The 24,986-nt window shown below is 49.8% G+C and overlaps 1 protein-coding gene and 1 long non-coding RNA gene across 2 annotated transcripts; one reads left to right on the top strand and one right to left on the bottom strand.

Annotated features, from left to right (window-relative positions):
• Positions 1-668: 668 nt before the first annotated feature.
• Positions 669-4,454, bottom strand: LOC140422529 (uncharacterized). Its single transcript, XM_072507552.1, has one exon. It carries the CDS (start codon positions 3,325-3,327, stop codon positions 2,485-2,487), a length of 843 nt encoding a protein of 280 aa, XP_072363653.1. The 5' UTR covers positions 3,328-4,454; the 3' UTR covers positions 669-2,484.
• Positions 4,455-7,453: 2,999 nt separating this feature from the next.
• On the top strand, positions 7,454-15,491 carry LOC140422555 (uncharacterized). Its single transcript, XR_011947521.1, has 2 exons — positions 7,454-7,747; positions 11,349-15,491. It is a non-coding gene; the product is annotated as an uncharacterized lncRNA (long non-coding RNA).
• Positions 15,492-24,986: the final 9,495 nt, after the last annotated feature.

The following is a 24,986-nucleotide window of genomic DNA, read 5'->3' as shown; positions in this document are numbered from 1 at the left end:
CGGCGCCTGTTCGGGTAAGCTGGTACGGGAATTGAACCCGCGCTGCTGGCCTTGTTCTGCATTACAAACCAGCTGTCTAGCCCACTGGGCTAAACCAGCCTCTAATACAGAAGAGTTGCACCCAATGCCAATATTACAGGTCTCTGAGGCTGTTGGACGCCTAGTTTCACTGTACAGTTGACAAATCCACAGCTTCAGTGAACCCTTCTACTCAGCGTCTGTTTCTAAACCCTCATCACAACATATTACCTGGTTAGCTATTTATATATGGTCATCATGGCAGGACAGCTCACACAAAGCTCAACCAGAAACTACGGTTCTTCTTTCTACTGATTCCAGCTCCTACAAGGGGGTCACATCCTTTTCCCTGATTGGTTGGAGGTCCATTTCCCAATCAGTCCTCCAGAACCGTCCTGTCTCTCTATCAGTGCGACGCCCATGACAGCTTCCCAACGGAGCCTCTGATGTTCAGCTAAATTCAGCCCTCAGCATTGTCACCTGGCTCTCATTGACATTAGCAATAGAGAGAGACCGAAAGGTGCCCGAGGCTCAAGTGGGAATTTGAACCTTGTGGCTCTAAACTAACTGTTAGGATCTCTGTAAAGATCAGTAACTTGAAAAAAGAAATTCTAAACCCAGGGAACAAATTTAAGAGGCACAAGACAAACTTCAGGTTTTATGATTTTTACTGCAACAAGCAAGCTAGAAGCAACAATAACAAAACACAACTTTTGTAGGGAACATATCCCTTAATCAAAAATAGAACGTTTCCCGTTTACTTTTAACACAACAAAAATCACCCTCCATGGTTACGTCCCTGAAGTTGTCACTCAATTCTCCTGGAACCAGTTCAATCTGATTCTTCGTTCCTGGGTTTACTTCCATTCTGTTCCTTTCCCTGGCTGGAAACTTTTAACTTCAGAACTGTCTTTTGCAGTGAAGGTTCTCCTCGAGATTCTGCCTCCCACTGAAGTTAGGCGAATCTGTCAGCCTTGCTTTAAAGCCTCATGAATTAAGTCTTTCCAATTGAGTGTGTGTGGTCCCACAAACAGTCCTGCAAGATGAATAGAATTTCAGCCTCTCTCAACTCCCTCTCACAGGTCCTGATCTGTCTACAAAATCCAGGGGTAACTTTCAGGTGAACGGCCCAATCCAATCCTACAATGACATCGGAAGCATTGTTCCCCTATCAAAGTACATCTCCATGGTAACGTGCATCAAATGGGCCTTGTATTCAGGTAGACATTTTGATTAACTGTCATTTAGAGTCTAAACGTCATTCTATCTTGAAATTAAGTATATAATTAAATGAAAGCCATTTACAAATTCTGATGTTTTAACACTTCCTGGGGCAGTGACAATCAAATGTCCAGCCACTATCAGCACAGATGCCTTTGCCCTTGTTTTCATTGTCTCCCCAGACAAATAACCCGGATTCAGTTTAATCTTTAACCATCAAGCAACCCAGGTTTGATATATCAGCAGATTTCAGAGCAAATCACATGACCTCTGCCTTAATTCCCCCATTTTACCCCAAATTGCCCCAAAACCTAACAATCTCATAAAATATTGTAAGATTGATGCCCATTACAGGCACATAGAACATACAGTGCAGAAGGAGGCCATTTGGCCCATCGAGTCTGCAGCGACCCATTTAAGCCCTCACTCCACCCTATCCCCGTAACCCAATAACCCCTCCTAACCTTTTTTGGACACGAAGGGCAATTAGGCGTGGCCAATCCACCTAACCTACACATCTTTGGATTGTGGGAGGAAACCGGAGCACCCGGAGGAAACCCACGCACACATGGGAGAACGTGCAGACTCCGCACAGACAGTGACCCAGCGGGGAATCGTACCTGGGACCCTGGTGGTGTAAAGCCAGAGTGCTAACCACTATGCTACCGTCTGCCTTACTATGTTTATGATATTTGTCAGTCAAATCCATGTCATTTATTCTGAAGGTTTTATTGTTAGATTTAGGCACTGGGACCTGAGGAGAAAAGTAAAACCCTATTGTCCGAATGCCAACATCGAGGGACTACTGCACTGTCAGAGATGCCATCTTATCACTGAGTTCGCTTTTTCCTTTTTTTTTTTAAATTTAGAGAACCCAATTTTGTTTTCCAATTAAAGGGCAACTTAGCATGGCCAATCCACCTACTCTGCACATCTTTGGGTTGTGGGGGTGAGACCCACACAGACACGTGTGAATGTCGCAAACTCCACATGGAGAGTGACCCGGGCCCGGGATTGAACCCGGGTGCTCGGCGCCGTGAGGCAGCAGTGCTAACCACTGCGCCACCGTGCCTCATTATCACGGAGTTCACAAGCAGAGGGTCCATCTGCCCTCTCAGGTGGATGCAAAAAAAATGGTACGGCGAATACTTCCAGCATTCCCTCTTCATCAACTGTCAGAATGAACATGGTTCCGCCCTGGATGTGATTAACAGCAGCAATAACAGCAGAATCCAACCCCTGTCATCACTTGTGAGCTCGCTGATGCCTTAGCAGGTTGGACACCTGAGTGAATCCCTTCCCACACTGAGAGCAAGTGAACGGTCTTTCCCCAGTGTGAATTCTCTGGTGTTTCTGTAGAGTGGATAACTGAGTAAATCCCTTCCCACATTCAGGGCAGTTGAACGGCCTCTCCCCAGTGTGAATTCGCTGGTGTGTCAGTAGATGGGATGAATTTATGAATTCCTTCCCACACTCTGAACAGGTGTACGGTCTCTTCCCAGTGTGAATTCGCTGGTGTGTCTGCAGGTGGGATGACAGAATAAACCCTTTCCCACACTCAGAGCAGATGTATGGCCTCTCCCTGCTGTGAACACGCTGGTGTGTAAGCAGGTTAGAAGACTGACTGAATCCCTTCCCGCACTCAGAGCAGGTGAAGGGCCGCTCCCCGGTGTGAACTCGCTGGTGCATCTGCAGGTTGTATAACTGAGTGAATCCTTTCCCACACTCAGAACAGGAGAACGACCTCTCTCCAGTGTGAACTCGCTGGTGTGCCAGGAGTATGGATGACTGAGTAAATCCTTTCCCACAAACAGAGCAGGTGAACGGCCTCTCCCCAGTGTGAACTCGCTGGTGTAACAGGAGGGTGGATGAATTAATAAATCCTTTCCCACACTGGTAGCAGGTGAAAGGCCTCTCCCCAGTGTGAACTCGCTGGTGTTTCAGCAGGTTGGATGACTGAGTGAATTCTTTCCCACACACAGTGCATGTGAATGGGATCTTCCTGTTGTGAATTCTTTGATTATTCCGCAGGGTGGACGAATCACTGAATCCCTCCCGAAACTCGGAGCTGGTGAACGGCCCTTCCATTGCGTGAGTTCATTAATGTATTTCCGGATGGGATGAACCACTGAATCCCTTCCCACACCTGGAGCAGGTGAATGGCCTCTCCCCGGCGTGAACACGTTGATGAGTTTCCAGCACAGATGGATCTGAATTCCTTCTCAATCCACACATGTCCAAGGTTTCTCCATTGTGCGGGTGTCCATGTGTCCCTGCAGGTTTAATGATCCACTGAAGCCTCGTCCACACACAGAACACAGGTAGGGACTTTCCCCGCTGTGAATGGTCTGGTAATTTTTCTGGCTGTCGCTGGTCAAAGCTCTTTCCAGCCAATTCACTGGAACACTCTCACTCAGTTGTCCGTGTATCTCGGTACTTTTCTAGTCACACTGAAGTTTATAATCTTTTGAAGAAAAACAACAGGCAAACATTCAGCCTTCAAGATTCAATGGCCGATGATATTCAGGTCCAGAAGGATCAAGTGATTCGGCCAGGTCCTGAAGTGACATTTGGTTTGAAATTTCTGTCTGTAAATCTCCATCTGATATCCTGTAAAAGGAATTTACAAAAGTCATCACTGTCAATACAGGATTTTAAAAAATCAGAAAAGACAATTCTAGTGTCTATGGAAATTTTTTTCCTCTCTCATTCTCCAAAAGCTGCAAATCTCCATCCCACACACTCTCCCTCCATTCTCACTCTGCTGTATCTAATATCCACCCTCCCAATTCTCCTGAAGGTGCTGATTCAGGCTGATTGACAGATCCCTGCTCACTGCTTCCTGTCCTGGACACAGAGGCCTGAAAATCTTCATGCAGACTGCCAGACAGATATATGTCCAGATTACTGAACTAAAAATGTATGTAACATACAGACTGGATTCACTTCCTTTCCCTTCAGTTGCTGCAAGTCACCAATTGAAGGTCAGAATGAGATAAGAAATGGAAAGGGGGAGATGTTGATTTGCTCCCAGATGTTGCCCAGAGGAGGAAGTTTCAGTCTGAAACTCATTGGCCAACCACCACATCGTGACGTCACAATGGAGCCCTCCCTGAATTAGCCAATAAGATTCACTCTGCTCCGCGATGACGTCTCCGGGCTCGAGTGCGCAGACCCGGCGCGGACAGGGCAGACCCGGCGCGCCCCAGCCCCCTGTTCCCCCTCTCTCTGCACAACCTCGAGACAGGGTTTCCAGGCAACCGGCTGCGGCCAGAGCGAGCAGCCGATTGGTGATCTCCCCCCGGACTGCGCTGACCTTCCTGCTGAGGTGTTGACCAATGAGAGGAGCGGGGATACCCGAAGGACGCTGGTCCTCCAGCCAATCAGAGCGCGGGCCTTGTGTGAATGACGATTGAGCTTCACGCAGACTGAAACTTCCTCCTGTCTCCAACATCTGTGAGTAAAACACTTTCCTTTCTCCCCCCTTTCCATTTCTCATTCTCACCTTCAATTGGTCACTTGCAGCAACTGAAGGGAAAGGAAGTGAATCCAGGGAGGGTGCAGACTCTGCAAAGCTTGGCCCAGGTCTCTCTCTCTCTCTCTCTTAAAGACATTGACATCCTTTGCTCCCTCAGCTTGACACATTTATTTGTCTGGCTAAAAGGATGGTCTCTTTCCCAATGTTCACAATTAAAGGGGTGGTTTCCCCAGGAGATGGCTGACATTTAAGGGGACCGTAAATTAATATCGGACAGAGATATTGTTTTGTTATCTATAGAGATGGTAATCTGTGCTACTCAACTCAGTTACAGTAGACGCTCTGGAAGAAGGAAGAAGGCTAGAAGTCGTCCAGAAGTTTGATAGAAGGTTTATTGAGCAACACAACTTAAATAACTGCTTGAGCTCTTACTTAAAGAACTGCACTAGTAAAAAAAAAAACTAGCTCACTGGGCTGAATCGCTGGCTTTTAAAGCAGTCCAAGGCAGGCCAGCTGCACGGTTCGATTCCCGTACCAGCCTCCCCGAACAGGCGCCGGAATGTGGCGACTAGGGGCTTTTCACAGTAACTTCATTGAAGCCTACTCGTGACAATAAGCGATTTTCATTTCATGTTTCAAAGGTTACAACATTTCTATGCTCTGCAACTAGGCCTGACCACACCAGCAGCCCTGAGCTAAATTTCTGTTCCTGTTCTCCTCACAGCCAAAGAGAGGGAAGGGATGTCTGCGTCTCACTTTTATACACGCCAGTGCTGCCCCCTGGTGGTCTTTCCATTACCCATCAGCCCCTTCTGCACATACCCAAGTAAGGATCACTACAGATATGTCTAGTGTTTGTATATGGTACACATTAAATATATTATTGACAGTTCTATAATAAAGTACATTTATTATTTCTAGTTTTGTGAGATAGGACCGTAGCTACGCAATATATCCCATCATATGGTCATTACAGTTCAGAAACAGTATATTCGATAACTCGAGTCCATATCAACTCTCTGTAGAACAATCCAGTCAGCCCATCCCCTCTCTATCCCTGTTCCACTGCAAGTTTATTTCATTCAGATAACCATTCAGTTTCATTCCGAAATTATTGATTGTTTCATTTCCACCATCTCTTCCTCACATTCCCCTGCGTCTCTGAATAAGTAATGCAGTCTGTATTGCACACATTTCTTTAATCCAATAATCAGCTGCGAGCCTACATGAAAATTTTCAGGTCCTTATTTACTGGACAGGAAGCAGTGATCCTGTATCTGTCAATCAGCCTGAATCAGCTCCTTCAGGAGAATTGGGAGGGTTAATATTAGATGCAGCAGAGTGAGAATGGAGGGAGAGTGTGTGGGATGGAGATTTACAGCATTTGGGGAATGAGAGAGGAAAAAAGGTTCCATAGAAATAAGAATTGTCCGTTCTGAATTTTTATTTTGTACTGTCAATCATGATTTTGTAAACATCTTTTCCAGAATCTTGGAAAGGGAGGATTTTCATACAGAAATCTCGCACCAAACATCACATCAACATCTGACAGTCATTCGATTCATTGGGACCTCAGTCTCATAAGCCTTTGAATCTAGGAGGAGAATTGTTTGCCTGTTTTGTCTTCTCCAGAAGTTTTTAAACATCAGTGTGACTGGAAAAGCACTAAAACGCACACACCCGAGTGAGAGCGTTCCTGAGTACTGACTGTGGAAAGAGCTTTAGTTTCACATTCTGCCCCAGTCACAGCTGGGTAAGACCATACACGTGTCATGAGTGTCACCAAGGTTTGAACTGATTGTTGAACCTGGAGCAGTACGAGGACACCCGCACATGCAGAAACCATGGAAATGTGGGGACTGTGGGAAGGGATTCCTCAGCCCGTCAGCACTGGAAACTCATCGACGCAGTCACACGGGGGAGAGGCCATTCACCTGCATTAAATGTTGGAAAGAATTCACTCAGTTATCCCACCTGAAGACACACCAGCGAGTTCACACTGGGGAGAGGCTGTTCACTTGCTTTGAGTGCGGAAAGAGATTCAGTAAATCAACCGCCCTGCAGAAGCACCAGCGAGTTCACACTGGAGGGAGGCCTTTCATCTGCTCTGAGTGTGGGAAGGGATTCACTCGGTTTTCCAGTAGTCAGATCCACCGGAGGGATCACATGAGGGAATGGACGTTCACTTGCTCCGAGTGTGGGAAGGGATTCAGTGATGCATCCACCGTGCGCAGACACTGGTGGGTTCACACTGCAGAGAGGCCGTTCACCTGCTTAGAGTGTGGGAAGGGATTCACTCAGTCATCCAGCCTGGTGAGACACCAGCGAGTTCACACTGGGGAGAGGCCATTCACCTGCCCTCAGTGTGGCAAGGGATTCACTCAGTCGTCTCATGTATTGAGACACCATGTCACTCACACGAATGAGAGACCCTTTAAATGCTCTGACTGTGAGAATGCTTTCAAGAGCTCTGTGGAACTGATGTCCCACCAGCGCAGTCACACTGAGGAGAGACCATTCGGCTGTTCTCACTGCACAAAGAGGTTTAGAACATCGTCCAACCTGCGGAGACACCAGCGAGTTCACACCGGGGAGAGGCCATTCACCTGCTCTGACTGTGGGAAGGGATTCACTCAGTCATCCCACCTGCTGAGACATCAGAGAATTCACAAGGTTTTACAGGGGTTGGATTCTGCTGTTATTGCTGCTGTTAACCACATCCAGGACTGAACCATGTTCATTCTGACACTTGGTGAAGTGAGAGGGTCGGAGGGTTTCTTTCTGCTGGACTGGCCGGTCTCACAACTTTGCTTCCAGTGGGCTGTTGCTCTTTGACCCTGGGAGAGCACATTTCCACTGAAATGATCCACAAAAGCTGATGCAGAACATTTATTTTATGCTGGATAGTAAATAGTGTTTTTCCCCCACTACAGGCAGATTGAAAATAAATACATTTGTCTCTTTGAGAAGAATGCATCATCCAAGGTTAAAGAAGGAAGTTAAGGAATTAAATTGAAAGAATCTGAAAAGGTTAGTGTTCGCTTAAAGCTTGGATAGATTTTAAGAAGTAGCAAAAAATGACCAAAAAGATAATAAAGAAGCAAAGAGTAGAGTATGAGGGGAAACTAGCTCGGAATATAAAAATTGTCAAGGTTTCTACAAGTATTTTTTGTTACAATCAGGTATTTCAAGACTGAACTCTTTTACGGAATGGAAGGATGTGGCATGATTTGTACATTTGGGATTTTTACAAGTGGGCTCACATTAACAATGCAATGAAGTTCCTGTGAAAAGCCCGTCGTCAACACATTCCGGCGCCTGTTCGGGTACACAGAGGGAGAATCCAAAGCCGGTACAGGAATTGAACCTTGTTCTGCATTACAAACCAGCTGTCTAGCCCACTGAGCTAAACCAGCCCTGTATGGTTGTAAGTTCAGTTTGGAAGTGTGGAAGGGGAATTGTTTGCCTGGAAGTGGAAGTGTCAACAAGCCGGCTTCGCCCAAAACCACTCACCTGAGCTGCATGGTTCTTGAGGAAGATCTGGATGAAGGTTTTGAACTGCAATCACTTTAATTGATGGGAGAAAACCTGGAAAGGGAAAAAAAACCTTCAGTCATGAATACGGTAGCACGAGTGGATAGCACTGTGGCTTCATAGCGCCAGAGTCCCAGGTTCGATTCCCCGCTGGGTCACTGTCTGTGCGGAGTCTGCACGTCCTCCCCGTGTCTGCGTGGGTTTGCTCCGAGTGCTCCGGTTTCCTCCCACAGTCCAAAGATGTGCGGGTTAGGTGGATTGGCCACGCTAAATTGCCCTTCGTGTCCAAAAAGGTTAGGCGGGGTTATTGGGTTATGGGGATAGGGTGGAAGTGAGGGCTTAAGTGGGTCGGTACAGACTTGATGGGCCGAATGGCCTCCTTCTGCACTGTATGTTCTAAAAAAACAAAAAAATACTAGTTTTGAAGGCTGTCTCGTTGGGGAATAAGCTGAGGAAGGAAGGCTACCCCTACTGGCTCTCTTTATCTCTCTGCCTTGCCTAGAATTGTGTGTGGCTATCACCCTGCAGTCAGGGAACTCTCAGTGTGACTGGTCTGTATTTGGACTTGCAAAGCTGAGACCAATTGCCGATAAATCCCAGATGTATACCTGGACCAGCTTTGCACGGGAAATTTCAGGTCGACAGCCTCGGGACCCTGCAAACTTTATCCTTTGTTTTATAACACCCATGTTCTAAAGCCAATCCCTGCCGAGAGACTCTATCCATCTGTTGTTTGTTTATCTGTGTGTGCTCTGGGAGTAATTCGTCTGGAAAAGATAGATAGTTCCCAATTACAACTGTCTGTTAATGAATACTTGCAACTTGTTAAAAGTAGTTTGTTTATAGAAAGCAGCCTTGGTAAAGACTTTTATTTTGAGGATCGGGAGACAAAGTGAACAGTTTGCCATTTTGGTGAGTAAATTGAACTTTGAAATGAATGGTACGACCTGCGGAGTTGTGGGGCAAGATCATACACACACTCCTCCCATCCTGGTCGTAACAATTTGAAGAGGAAAGAGTAACTAAAGCTAACATTTGTCCTGTGGGAAGAGAGTCTGGGGAATTGACAGAGGAAAACAAAGAAATGGCAGAGGTTTTAAACAGGTATTTTGTGTCTATCGTCTGGGGAGCAGACAACAAGAAATTCACAAAGATAATTGAAAATCAAGAGGTGATAGGGAGGGAGGAACATAGAACAATCACCAGGGAAAAATACCAGGAAATCTATTAGACCTAAAGGCCGACAAGTTCCCAGGACCGGGTGGCCTGCATCTGAGGGTTTTAAAAGAAATGGCACACAGAGTAGATTCATTGGTGAAAATCTCCCCAAATTCCTCAGATTCTGGCAGGGTCCCAGTGGATTGGAAAATAGAGAATGTAACACCTCTATTCAGGAAAGGAGAGAGGCAGAAAGCAGGAAACCATAGACCAGTTAGCCTTAGAACATAAAACATAGAACATACAGTGCAGAAGGAGGCCATTCGGCCCATCGAGTCTGCACCGACCCACTTAAGCCCTCACTTCCACCTTATCCCCGTAACCCAATAACCCCTCTTAACCTTTTTGGTCACTAAGGGTATTTTATCATGGCCAATCCACCTAACAGCGCGTCTTTGGGTTGTGGGAGGAAACCGGAGCACCCGGAGGAAACCCACGCAACACTGGGAGAACTTGCAGACTCCGCACAGACATTGACCCAGCGGGGAGTCGAACCTGGGACCCTAGCGCTGTGAAGCCACAGTGCTATCCACTTGCGCTAGTGTGCTACCCTTGCGTGTGTGATAGGGAAAGCCGTAGAATCTATTATTAAGGAGGTTACAGCAGAAAATCACAATGTGATCAGGCAGAGTCAACATGGCTTTGTGAAAGGGACATTGTGTCTAACTAATCTGTTAGAGTTTTTTCATGCAGTAACATTCATGGTGGATAAAGGGAAGCTGGTAGATGTGGTGTACTTCAATTTCCAAAAGGCATTTGATACAGTGTCACATCAAAGGTTACTGTACAAGACAAGAGCTCATGGTGCAGAGGGGGTGACAGATGAGCACGGAGAATAGGGATACATAGGTCTTTTTCTGATTTTCAAGCTGTAACTACAAGAGAGCCACAGGGATCAATGCTGACCCCTCAACTATTTACAATCTGTATCAATGAGTTAAAATCCATAGAATCCCTACAGAGCAGATGGAGGCAATTCGGCCCATCGAGCCTACCCCGACCCTCCAAAAGAACACCCCACCTAAGCCATTCCCCCACCCTATCCCTGTAACCTTTTAACCCACCTAACCTGCACAACTTTGGACACTAAAGGGCAATTTATCATGGCCAACCCACCTAACCTGCACATTGTTGGACTGTGGGAAGGAACCGGAGCACCTGGTGGTAACCCACTGATGAGATCTACCATGCGGAATTAGTGAGGTCTTGCAACACTAAAATTCAGTAGAAATTGGAGTTAAACTTCTCAGATGCAAACAAGAATCTTTATTGCCTCTATTTGATTACAATTAGGAGAAACTTAAATCTATTCTCAGTAAAGTCCGGCTAGCAAAAGGACTTAAAGAGAAGTAACTTATACACAATTTAACTTTCAAAATAATACAGAAATGGTTTCTTGCTTACGGCAAAACAGCTTGCATTTACTTCAAGAGTTAGAGTTGAAAAGTGAAAATATGTTCTGAATGTTTCATGTCTGAATATTTGTGTATGTTACGGAATGCGATTCTGTGCTATTATCAAGACTAGTTTCTACTGGTTTTCTGCTGACTTTGCTTTATCCACATTATGAACAATGGTGCCTTCATGTTGCTATGGTGCCTGCTTCGTCCTTGGTCTGATTACTGGTACAGCTCATTTCTTAATGTCAAACTGTCTTTGAAAATATGTTCATTAGAACAATAGCTTTTTCAACTTGCTCAGTGAAAATGTTGTTTTAATCTCCAATTAGTTTATGCATGTGTCAGGCTTTTTGGGTCTCTGTTGAAGCTGCGTGTTTTATCATGGCCTGAGGTTATGAGTGCTGAAATCCTCATTTTAAAATGGGTATTAAAACTGGGTCTTAATATTTACACTAAAATAGCCTTCTTTTACCCATCAGATCTATCAGGAAATAGTCGATTACTATCGCCCACGCAGACACAGGGGGAACATGCAAACTCCACGCAGTCACCCAAGGCCGGAATTGAACCCGGGTTCCTGGCGCTGTGAGGCAGCAGTGCTAACCACTGTTGAGTGAAGAGATCAATAATATGGAAGCTAAAATGAGCAATGACACCAAGATAGGGAGAAAAGTACATCGTCTAGAGCAGATAGAAAGCCTGGAAAGCGATATGGTTTGTTCTTCCTGCACGAATGAGCTCAGATCGTCAGTGTAGGAAAAGATGGTGCCTATCTCTAAAATCCCCACCGCAGCCTGCAGACCATCCCTGCAACACCTTGACTGACCGATTAGTGGGTCATTGAGGCCCGTCTCCACACCCCACCTCATAAGGGAAGGGCACTCCCTGGCCCGATCCACTGCACGGTCAAAATGCCACCTGGGCACCAGAGTGGCATCCAGGTGGCAGTGGCACAATGCCTGGGTGACATCGGGTGTGCCAGGGTACCACCCTTCCCAGAACCCGATCACCCAGGGGCTCCCGATCGCCTGAGAGACCCGCCCAAAGTGCCGACACGCCTGTTTCACCTTTAAAAAATATATATATATTGTATTCCAAACATATTCAAAAATACAAAAACAGAAATAAATAACCTGGGGAACATTCTCCCAACTCAGTTTTACAGTTTTCCCCTTTTCCACCCCCCCCCCCCCCCCCCCCGACGACGAACAATTCCTCGAACATGGTCACGAACAATCTTCACCGTACCTCGAAGCCCTCCGCTGAGCCCCTCAATTCAAACGTAATCTTCTCCAACCGGAGGAAGTCGTACAGATCCCCTAAACAGGCCGCCATCCCCGGCGGCGTTGTCGACCACGGTGGTTCCAGCAAAATTATTCGCTGGCCCACCAGAGAGGCGAAGGCCACCGCATCGGCCTCCCTCCCCTCCCTCAGCCCCGGCATTTCCAATACACCAAAAATTGACACTAAAGGGTCCGGACTGGCCTCTACCCTCCACTACCCCCACTGTCTTCGATAACATCCTGAACACTCCCGCCCACTATCTCTCTAACTTCTCACAGCCCCAGAACAGATGTGCGTGGTTTGCTGGTCCTCGCCCACACCCCTCACACTCGTCTGTCATCCCCTGGAAGATCCCACTCATCCTCAGCTGAGTCATGTGTTCCTGTGTACCACCTTAAACTGTATCAAACTCATCCTCGCACACGAGGAGGTTGAATTCACCCTACGCAGCGCCTCTCTCAACACTCCCCTACATAACTCCCCCCCCCCCAACTCCTCCTCCCATTTCCCCTTGATCCTCGCCACTTGTGTTTCCCCCGCTCCCCCAGCCACCCGTATACGTCCCCAATCCTACCCTCCCCTTCCACGTCCGGAAGCAGCAGCCATTCCAATAGGGCAGACTTCGGCAGCCTGGGAAACCCTTTCCACACCTTCCAAAGTGCAAAGTCCCTCACTGGTGACTAGGGGCTTTTCACAGTAACTTCATACTTGTGACAATAAAAGATTATTATTAAATTCACTTCCCATCGGGAGCTCTACCCTCTCCCGTAGCTCTTCCAGACTTGCGGAACTGTCCTCCAACTTGTGGTAGTCACCACTGTTGTATTATATTGCATACACTGCACTGCATACGAGGGTATTATGGTAAAGTCTCTGTACTACAGGTACGGGGGTCGATCCCTGCCTGCTGGCTCCGCCCAGTAGGCGGAGTATAAATGTGTGTGCTCCCCGAACGGCAGCCATTTCAGCAGCAACTGTAGGAGGCCACACATCTCTGTGTAATAAAGCCTCGATTACATTCTACTCTCGTCTCGTCGTAATTGATAGTGCATCACAACTATAAATCCCTCGCCCTCCCCAGCTCCACCTCCTGTACATACCATCCATCACCCCTGGTTTGAACCCGTGGTTCCCACACAACGATGTTATTGCCGATATCTGCTCTGTCCTCCTCAGCTTGTTCCGCACCCAAATCGTGGGCTCTCCATATATCTCCTCGGTGCCAGCGGTAGGCACTGAGGCTGGACGCCCTACAGGACTCTTCCTCCATCCTCACACATTCTAACCCCGCTCCTTCCCATCACCACCTCACCTTCTCCATATTTGCTCCCCAATAATAGTGCAGTAGGTTCGGTAACACCAACCCCCCACTTTCTGCCTCTGCCTCTGTAACAGGGCCCTCTTTACCCTTGGCACATTCCCCACCCATATAAACTCCGAAATCACTGCTTCCAGCTTCTGGAAAAAGGCCTTCGGATTGAAGATCGGGAGTGTCTGGAATACAAATAAGAACCTTGGCAGAACATTCATTTTGGACCCCACTTGGAGCCCCCCCCCACCCCGCCTCCCCCAACTATCCCTGGCTACCCTAAATGGCAACTCCCCCAAAATTAGCTCCCCGACCCGCCTCGTTCACCAGGAACACCTCGCTTTTCCCCACATTCAACCTATAGCTCGAGAAAGCCCAGAACCTCTCTGATCAAGCTCATAATCCTCTCCTCACTCTCCAGCGGGTCTGACACAAAAAACAGACCACAGGTCGTCCGCATATAGCGACACCTGGTGCAGCCTACTCCCCCTACTAATCCCCTGCCACTCTACTGACCCCCTAAGGGCCATCGCCAAGGGCTCTATGGCCAACACAAACAGCAGCGGCAACAGTGGACACCCCTGCCTCGGTCCCCAGTGCAACCCGAAACTCCGTGAGCCCATCTCATTGGTCTGTACACTCGCCACCGGGCCATGTACAGCAGACGCACCCATACCACAAACCCGAACCGTCCAAAAACCTTGAACGGGTACCACCACTCCACCCTATCGAATGCCTTCTCCGCGCCCATCGACACGACCACCTCTGGTACCAGTCCTCTTAACGGGGTCATGATCACATTCAATAGTCGCCTTATATTACTCGAGTGTTGCCTGCCCTTTACGATGCCCTTTGGTCCTCCGCAACCACCCCCAGGACACATCCTTCCATCCTCCCCGCCACTAGCTTGGGCCGTGTTAAACATTGAAATGGGCCTTTCTAACCCACGTGCTAACGGGTCCTTCGTTTTCTTTGGTATTAGCGAAATCAGCGCCTGTGTCATTGTCTCGGGCAGCTCCCCTTCTCCAGCGCCTCGCCAAACGCCCCCAGTAGGTGGTGGTGTCGATGAATGTGGAGAAGGCATTTGATGGGTGATGTGGCGGTACCTGTTCAAGGTCCTTGGTCGATGCAGGTTTGGGCCAAGGTGTGGCGCCAGCTCCGCCACAAACCCTTGATACCTCTCCATTTTAGTTCAATACCACGTAATTCTTAATCACCGCCAGTACCTCATCGCGGAACCCCCTGTCCGCTAACAGCCTCGGGTCCAGCCTCCATCCCAGCCTCTGCCCCCGCCCCGAGCGAAGTCGGACCTCCAGCCAGTGCAGCGCGTGATCCAAGATTGCAATTCCTGCGTACTCTACCCCCGCCACCCACCCCCACCCCTCCAAATACCACGGCTCACGACAACAAAATTGATTCTGGAATATACATTATACACGTGCGAGAAGAAAGAGTACTCCCTCTCCCCCGGGTTCTTAAACCTCCACGGGTCCACCAGTCCCATCCTTTCCATAAACCCTCCCAACTCCTTCGCTATTTGCAGCCTTCCCATCGACCTGGGGCTCGAGCTGCCCACCTCGGCTCCAGCACACAGTTAAAATCTCCTCCCATAATCAACTGATGCGTGGCTGTGGTAAACCACTGTATTGTATTGTACTGTTGTATTGCTACATGCCTGGGCTTGTCCCTGCTGGCTCCGAACCACTGTAGTCTATAAGCCCATAAGACATAGGAGTGGAAGTGAGGCCATTCGGCCCATCGAGTCCACTCCACCATTCAATCATGGCTGATTTCAACTCCATTTACCCGCTCTCTCTCCATAGCCATAATTCCTTGAGAAATCAAGAATATAATATGTGTATTGTGGTAAACTGCTACTGTATTATATGTAATGTGGTAAACCACTGCCTGCTGGCTCCGCCTCCCCTCGGGCTCGGTATAAAGATGGCTGGTCTCCGCCACTGCCTCAGTTCGGGATCCGAGGCCAGGAGGCTTTCTGTTTAGTTTATTAAAGCCTCAGTTACGTTCACTACTCGTTTCGTGTTTGTTGATGGCACATCAATTTAATAAACTAAACATCCAGGATGAATTCATCGCTCAAGCCTGATCGCCTCTAGCTGGACCCACTGTCAGCCGACGCCACTGCAACATTCGAGCACTGGCTAAGCTGCTTCGAAGCTTACCTCGGATCCTCCACCGAAGACTTCACCGACCTCCAGAAGCAGCAGATCCTCAACGCACGGGTGAGCCTGCAAGTTTTCCTTCTCATCAGGGACGCCCCCTCATAAACGGAGGCGATAATGTTGCTGAAGGGACAATATATAAAGTCTGTAAACGAGGTGTATGCTAGGTGTATTCTTGCCATGAGGCGACGATGCCCTGGAGAATCACTAGCCGAATTCCTACGTGCCTTGCGGGTACTCGGGCGGAACTATGCTTTCCAGGTGGTATCAGCTACCCAACATCCGGAGCTGTTGATCAGGGACACCTGTGTCGCGGCCATGAAATCGAACTACATCCGCTAGCAATTGCTAGAAGGGGGTACACTCGGCCTCCCAGTGACAGTGCAGCTCTCAAACTCGCTGGAGGTGGCCTTCCAGAACATGGAGGCCTACACCTCCGACCTAGCGGCACCTCGTGGGCGCCGCCATCATCCGACTCGAGTGCGGTGCAGGCCTGTGCCGTGCAGCAGCCCGCCAACGCCGGAGGCCTGCAGTGCTATTTTTGCGGCCAGGGTAAGCATCCCAGACAACGCTGCCCTGCACGGAACGCGACTTGCAACGGGTGTGGGAGGAAGGGCCACTTTGCGAAAGCCTGCCAGGCCCGATCTCTCCCTAAAACTCCTAGGCCCAGCAGCGCTGCCTGTCGGGGCCGCCCCCAGCTCCGCGCCACCTGCCACGTGCGACCCATGGGGGCCGCCATCTTGGGACCACTCCGCAGCCTCCCGGTGGTCCTGCTCACCCGATCGTACGCTGGCTGCCGCTACCTCCGACCGGCCCACCCATCACCCTCCGAAGCTCGCCTCCATCACGCTCGACCAGTCCCGGCCTCATCACCTCGCAAAATCTATGATGACCGTCCGGATCAACGGGCACGAGACGGCCTGCCTTTTCGACTCCAGGAGGACAGATAGTTTCATACACCCAGATACGGTAAGGTGCTGCTCCCTGCTAATCTTACCCGCGACCCAGAAAATCTCCCTGGTTTCCGGATCACATTCAGTAGAAATCCGGGGGTACTGTGTCGCGACCCTTACTGTTCAAGGCGTAGAGTACACTAACTTCAAGCTCTACGTCCTTCCCAATCTCTGCGCTGCCCTATTACTGGGGCCCGACTTCCAGTGCCATCTCCCAAGCCTTAATTTAAAGTTCGGTGGGACCCCCCCCCCTCACCGTCTGTAGCCTCGCGACCCTTAAGGTCGCCCCACCCTCGCTCCTCGCTAACTTCACCCCGGACTGTAAGCCCGTCGCCACTAGGAGCATACGATACAGTGCCCGGGATAGGGCCTTTATCAGGTCGGAGGTCCAGCGACTCCTACAAGAGGGGATCATTGAGGCTTGTACCAGCCCCTGGAGAGCCCAAGTGGTGGTCGTCAAGACTGGGGAGAAGAACCGGATGGTCATCGACTACAGTCAGACCATCAACCGGTACACGCAGCTCGATGCGTACCCCCTCCCCCGCATATCTGACATGGTCAACCAGATTGCAGAATCGAGTCTTCTCCACAGTTGGACTTGAAATCCGCGTACCACCAGCTCCCTATCCGCCCGGAGGACCGACAATACACTGCCTTCGAGGCAGAATGCCGCCTCTACCACTTCCTCAGGGTCCCCTTCGGCGTCACCAATGGGGTTTCGGTCTTCCAACGAGAAATGGACCAAATGGTTGACCAGTACGGGCTGCGGGCCACGTTCCCGTACTTAGATAATGTCACCATCTGCGGCCATGACCAGCAGGACCGTGACGAAAACCTCCGGCACTTCCTCCACACCGCAAAACTCCTGAACCTCACCTACAATAAGGAAAAATGCGTTTTCCGCCCAACCCGCCTAACCCTCCTCGGCTAAGTTGTGGAAAATGGAGTCCTAGGGCCCGACCCCGACCGCATGCGCTCCCTCCTGGAATTCCCCCAATCCCCCACTGCCCCAAGGCCCTGAAGAGATGCCTGGGGTTCTTTTCTTACTATGCCCAGTGGGTCCCTAATTATGCGGACAAGGCCCGTCCACTTATTAAATCCACCGTTTTTCCCCTGACAGCTGAAGCCCGCCTGGCCTTCAATCGCATCAAGGCAGATATTGCCAAAGCCGCAGTGCACGCTGTGGACCAGTCCATTCCGTTCCAGCTGGAGAGCGATACGTCGGACTTTGCTCTGGCCGCTACCCTCAACCAGGCGGGCAGGCCCGTGGCTTCCTTCTCCCGTACCCTCCATGCCTCCCAAATTCGACACTCCTCCATCGAAAAGGAAGTCCAAGCCATTGTAGAAGCTGTGCGACATTGGAGGCATTACCTGGCCGGCAGGCGATTCACTCTCCTCACTGACCAACGGTCGGTTGCGATCATATTCAATAACACACAGCGGGGCAAGATCAAGAATGACAAGATTCTGAGGTGGAGGATCGAGCTCTCCACCGACAACTACGCGATCTTGTACCGACCTGGGAAGCTCAATGAGCCCCCAGGTGCCCTATCCCGCGGTACATGTGCCAGCGTACAAGTAGACCGACTTTGAATCCTCCACAATGACTTCTGTCACCCGGGAGTCACCCATTTTTTTCAATTTGTCAAGGCTCACAACCTGCCTTACTCCATCGAGGAGGTCAGGACCGTGACCAGGGACTGCAAGGTCTGCGCGGAGTGCAAACCGCACTTCTATCGGCCAGACAGAGTACTCCTGGTAAAGGCCTCTCGCCCCTTTGAGCACCTCAGCAGCGACTTCAAAGGGCCCCTCCCCTCCACTGACCGCAACGTGTACTTCCTCAACATTGTTGACGAATACTCAAGATTCCCCTTTGCCATCCCATGCCCTGACATGACCTCTGCCACCGTCATCAAGGCCCCCCACAGCATCTTCACCTTGTTCGGGTTCCCCGCCTACATCCATAGCGATCGGGCTTCCTCCTTCATGAGCGACGAGTTGCGTCAGTTCCTGCTCAGCAAGGGCATCGCCTCGAGCAGGACGACCAGCTACAACCCCCGGGGCAACGGACAGGTGGAGAGGGAGACCGCGACGGTCTGGAAGGCCGTCCTACTGGCTCTACGGTCTAGAAGTCTCCCAATCTACCGCTGGCTGGAGGTCCTCCCCAATGCGCTCCACTCCATCCGGTCACTCCTGTGTCCTGCCACCAATGAGACCCCTCACAAACGAATGTTTGCCTTCCCCAGGATGTCCACCTCCGGAGTCTCTCTCCCGTCCTGGCTGACAGTCCCAGGGCCCGTCCTCCTCCGGAAGCATGCGAGGAGTCAGAAATCAGATCCCCTCGTCGAGAAGGTCCCGCTCCTCCATGCCAATCCACAATATGCCTACGTGGCACATCAGGACGGGCGGCAGGACACAGTCTCCCTTTGGGATTTGGCACCTGCAGGTTCCCCAGCGACCATCACCACCACCCCCGACCCTACACCGTCTCCCTCCACCACTACCCGGCTACTTCAAGGTCTGGCACCCGCAGGCCGACCGGCGACTATCACCACCAACCCCACCCACACATTGCCCCCCGCCTCCACCGACTCAACATCTGGGTGAAGAAGAGGACAACACGCTCCCGGAGGCGCAGGTCTCGACACCGGTGCCCACACCACAGCCGGGAGTGAGGTGATCAAGGCGGAAGATCAAGGCCCCGACAGACTTGATCTTTAAGTCCACTTCACCCCCGCTGGACTCTTTTTTTAACGGGGGGGTGGCTGTGGTAAACCACTGTATTGTACTGTTGTATTGCTACATGCCTGGGCTTGTCCCTGCTGGCTCCGAACCACTGTAGTATATAATATGTGTATTTAGGTAAACTGCCACTGTTTTATATGTAATGTGATAAACCACTGCCTGCTGGCGCCACCTCCCCTCGGGCTCGGTATAAAGGTGGCTGGTCTCTGCCACTGTCCCAGTTCGGGATCCGAGGCCAGGGGGCTTTCTGTTTCGTTTATTAAAGCCTCAGTTACATTCACTACTCGTCTCATGTTCATCGATGGCCCATTAGTGGCCAAGTCCGGAATCGCTCCCAACAACCCCCTCACGAACCCCACATTGTCCCAATTCGGTGCGTATACATTCACCAACATCACGGGGCGTCCCCACCAACACCTCGCTCACCATCACATATCTCCCACCCGGGTCCTTCACTTCCTTCGTGCTCACAAACCCCGACTTTTTACTCAACAGAATGCCCCCCCCCCCCCCCCGGTGACTTTGGATCAAACCGCGAGTGAAATACCTGGCCCACCCATTCATTTCTCAGCTTGGCCTGGTCCTTCACCCGGAGGTGAGTCTCCTGCAGAAAGACCACCCCAACCTTCAAACCCCTCAAGTAAGCAAGGACCTGTGATCTCTTCACCGGCCCATTCAGCCCCGCACGTTCCATGTTAAAACCTTACCGGAGGCTTGCACCTCCACTCACTTCTACTGTCCGCCATCCTCCCCTACTGATTCGGTCCCCTTTAATTTCACCCTAAACCGGGGCCATCCAAGATGGCCCCCTTCGAGGGCAGCACGGTAGCACACGTGGCTAGCACTGTGGCTTCACATCGCCAGGGTCCCAGGTTCGATTCCCCGCTGGGTCACTGTCTGTGCGGAGTCTGCACGTTCTCCCCGTGTTGCGTGGGTTTCCTCCGGGTGCTCCGGTTTCCTCCCACAGTCCAAAGACGTGCAGGTCAGGTGGATTGGCCATGATAAATCGCCCTTAGTGTCCAAAAAAGGTTAGGAGGGGTTATTGGGTTATGGGGATAGGGTGGAAGTGAGGGCTTAAGTGGGTCGGTGCAGACTCGATGGGCCGAATGGCCTCCTTCTGCACTGCATGTTCTATGTTCTTCTCCAACCCTGCTACGTTGCATCCACCCCCCCCCCCGCACCCTCGCGGCCATCTCCCCCACCTCACTTCACCAGCGTTACCTGCCCGAAGACTCCTCCTATCCATCCCACCCTTCACCCTTTCCTCTTGTCCTGTGTAAGCAGCTCCCTGTGGACCTCCCCCTTCCCCACCCAAACAAAGACACATCCAAAACCACAGATCACCTCCTCAAAAAAATAAACACCACCACAGGAAGGGGGAGAGCAGTTGCCCCCGTACAAACTTATTACCCCACAACAAATAGTCATCACAATGAAATGGCCCCCACCCGAGAAGAAATAAACCCACCCCTGCATCTGCCCCCACACTACCCACGTCCTCCGAACTCCGCTGTGTTAACTCCTCCGTCTCTCATCAAGGTTCAGTACTCCCTGCCTTCAAAATTCACCCACAGTTTAGCTAGGTACAGCACCCCAAACCTGATTTGCCATCGATAAGGAGCCACCTTGGCCCTGTCAAACCCAGCTTTCGTCAGCTCAGCTCCAATTTATATAAGGTCCTGGTATATTCGGACCTTATTCCCCTCCCAATCACAGTTCTGTTTCTCCCTGGCCCACTGCAAGATCTTTTCCTTCTCCACAAACTTGTGCAGCCTGTCAATCCCCGCCTGCGGCAGCTCCCCTGCTCTTGGCTTCTGCCTCAGAGACCTGTGCGCTCCATCCACCTCCGGAGCCTTGTCCAGAATCTCCTCCTCCACCAGCCCCGCCAGCATCCTCGAGACGAATCTCGTAGCACTCGCGCCTGCCACACCTTCAGGCAGGCCGACGATACATAGATTCTGCCTTCTAGATCTGTTCTGCTCTTCCACCTTTGCCCTTCGCAACTTGCAAATGTCCCCCACCTCCTCCTCCAACGTCGCCACCCGACCACTGTAGTCCAGCATCACCCTCTCCACCTCCCGGATCTGCAACCCCTGTGCATCCAAGCACTACTCAACCCAGCTTTTCAGGGGTGCAACCGCTCCTTCGATGCCCTTCGATTGGTCGCCCTGCATCTCCTTTCTTTGTTGGCAGAACTCATCTTTGATAAATGTCATCAAGTGTTCCATCTGGGATTTTCCAACTTGCAACGACCCTTCCCACTCCGCAATCTTTCCAATTGTTGCTACGCCACAGGTCTCCTCCAGTTCCTTGGCCAGGTCTTTAACCTTCTTCTGCCGGGTCTGATAGCCAGCAGACATGCCACTCTCGGGGGGGGGAACTTCTCCTCCACACCTTCAACCACACTTCCCAGTCAAAGTTTTCCTGTTTTCGGGTAAAAAGTGCTCAAACCCACGCCTTCGAGCCGGAGCTGCCTTGTGTGTAACCACTCACTCCATGGCTGCCGTCGGAAGTCCCACGCCTGTTCCACCTTTGTGGCAACCAGTGCCAAATGGCACCTGGTCAGGGTCTCTGAGGCTGATGTGGACAGGTTTAATGAGTGGGCAGAAATCTGGCAGATGGAGCATAACGTGGGTGATTTTAATACGCACATTGACTGGATTAATCAAATTGATAAGGGTAGCCTCGAGGGAGAATTCATAGTATGCATGGGGGATTGTTTCTTAGAGCAAGAAGTCATGGCGCCAACCAGGGAGCAGGCTATTTTAGATTTAGTATTATGTAATGAAGAAGGGTTGATAAATAGTCTTGTGGTGAAGGATCCTCTTGGAAGGAGTGATCACAGCATGCAAGAATTTCAAATTCAGATTAAGAAAACCGAGTGCCATACCAGAGTTTTAGCGTTGGGCAGAGGCAATTATATAGGCCTGAGGAAAGAGTTGGCCCAAGAGACTGGGGACAGATAATTGAGGGTAGGACAGTTGAGGAACAATGGTAGATATTCATGGAGATATTAAATACCATTCAAAGTACATTCCTGGGAGGGAGCGGAATTGTAAAAGGGAGAAAAACATTCCATGGCTAAACAAAGAAGTCCAGGAGGACATAAAGGCAAAAATAGGGCATACCATACTGCAAATGGGATTGGTAAACTGGACAAAGAACAAAGAAAATTACAGCACAAAAACAGGCCCTTTGGCCCTCCCAGCCTGCGCCGATCCAGATCCTTTATCTAAACCTGTCGCCTATTTTCCAAGGATCTACTTCCCTCTGTTCCCCGCCCGTTCATATATCTGTCCAGATGCATCATGATGCTATCGTGCCCGCCTCTACCACCTCCGCTGGCAAAGCGTTCCAGGCACCCACCACCCTCTGCATAAAAAACTTTCCACGCACATCTCCCTTAAACCTTCCCCCTCTCACCTTTAAATCGTGACCCCTTGTAATTGACACCCCCACTCTTGGAAAAAGCTTGTTGCTATTCACCCTGTCCATACCTCTCATAATTTTGTAGACCTCAATCAGGTCCCCCCTCAACCTCCGTCTTTCCAACAAAAACAATCCTAATCTACTCAAATAGATCCTGTCTCGAAGAATTCTCTCCAGTAATTTCCCTGCCACTGACGTAAGGCTCACAGGCCTGTAGTTCCCTGGATTATCATTGCTACCCTTCTTAAACAGAGGAACAACATTGACTATTCTCCAGTCCTCCGGGACATCACCTGAAGACAGTGAGGATTCAAAGATTTCTGTCAAGGCCCTCAGCAAGAATCTCACCCAAATGTGAGGTAATGCATTTTGGAAGGTCTAATGCATGTAGGGAATATACAGTGAATGGTAGAACCCTCAAAAGTATTGAAAGTCAGAGAGATCTAGGTGTACAAGTCCACAGGTCACTGAAAGGGGCAACACAGGTGGAGAAGGTAGTCAAGAAGGCATATGGCATGCTTGCCTTCATTGGCCGGGGAATTGAGTATAAGAATTGACAAGTCATGTTGCATCTGTATAGAACCTTAGTTAGGCCACACTTGGAATATAGTGTTCAATTCTGGTCGCCACACTACCAGAAGGATGTGGAGGCTTTAGAGAGGGTGCAGAAGAGATTTACCAGAATGTTGCCTGGTATGGAGGGCATTCGCTATGAGGAGCGGTTGAATAAACTCGGTTTGTTCTCACTGGAACGACGGAGGTTGAGGGGCGACCTGATAGAGGTCTACAAAATTATGAGGGGCATAGACAGAGTGGATAGTCAGAGGCTTTTCCCCAGGGTAGAGGGGTCAATTGCTAGGGGGCATAGGTTTAAGGTGCGAGTGGCAAGGTTTTTACACAGAGGGTAGTGGGTGCCTGGAACTCGCTACCGGAGGAGGTGGTGGAAGCAGGGACGATAGTGACATTTAAGGGGCACCTTGACAAATACATGAATAGGATGGGAATAGAGGGATACGGACCCTGGAAGTATAGAAGATTGAAGTTTAGTCGGGCCGCATGGTCGGCACAGGCTAGGAGGACCGAAGGGCCTGTTCCTGTGCTGTACTTTTCTTTGTTCTTTGTTCTTTGAGTACTTTGCATCGGTATTTACCGAGGAGAGGGACATGACGGATGTTGAGGTTAGGGATGGATGTTTAAATACTCTAGGTCAAGTCGGCATAAGGAAGGGGGAAATTTGGGGTATTCTAAAAGGCATTAAGGTGGACAAGTCCCCAGGTCCGGATGGGATCTATCCCAGGTTACTGAGGGAAGCGAGGGACTAAATAGCTGGGGCCTTAACAGGTATCTTTACAGCATCCCTGAGCACGGGGGAGGTCCTGGCGGACTGGAGAATTGCTAATGTTGTCCCTTTGTTTAAGAAGGGTAGCAGGGATAATCCAGGGAATTATAGACCTGTGAGCTTGACATCAGTGGTAGGCAAACTGTTGGAGAAGATACTGAGGGATAGGATCTATTCACATTTGGAAGGAAATAGACTTATCAGTGATAGGCAGCATGATTTTGTGCAGGGAAGATCATGTCTTAAAAACCTAAAAGAATTCATTGAGGAAGTGACAAAGTTAATTGATGAGGGAAGGGCTGTAGATGTGATATATATGGACTTCAGTATGGCGTTTGATAAAGTTTCCCATGGCAGGTTGATGGAAAAAGTGAAGTCTTATGGGGTTCAGGGTGCACTAGCTAGATGAATAAAGAACTGGCTGGGCAACAGGAGACAGAGAGTAGTGGTGGAAGGGAGTGTCTGAAAATGGAGAAAGGTGACTAGTGGTGTTCCACAGGGATCCGTGCTCGGATCACTGTTGTTTGTGATATACATAAATGACCTGGACGAAGGTATAGGTGGTCTGATTAGCAAGTTTGCAGATGATACTAAGATTGGTGGAGTTGCAGGTAGATGGACTCCACGCATAAATTCCCTCTTTTGTCTTTGAGTGGGCCAATCCTTTCTCTAGTTACCCTCTTGCTCCTTATATACGAATAAAAGGCTTTGGGATTTTCCTTAACTCCGTAAGTCAAAGATATTTAATGACCCCTTTTAGCCCTCTTTATTGCGCGTTTGAGATTTGTCCTACTTTCCCGATATTCCTTCAAAGCTTCATCAGTTTTAAGTCGCCTAGATCTTATGTATGCGTCCTTTTTCATCTTAGCTAGTCT

The sequence above is a fragment of the Scyliorhinus torazame genome, chromosome 5 (genome assembly GCF_047496885.1).
Source record: "Scyliorhinus torazame isolate Kashiwa2021f chromosome 5, sScyTor2.1, whole genome shotgun sequence".
Lineage (NCBI taxonomy): Eukaryota > Metazoa > Chordata > Chondrichthyes > Carcharhiniformes > Scyliorhinidae > Scyliorhinus > Scyliorhinus torazame.
The sequence above is the reverse complement of the archived record's forward strand: the minus strand, read 5'-3'. Positions and strand labels throughout refer to the sequence as shown.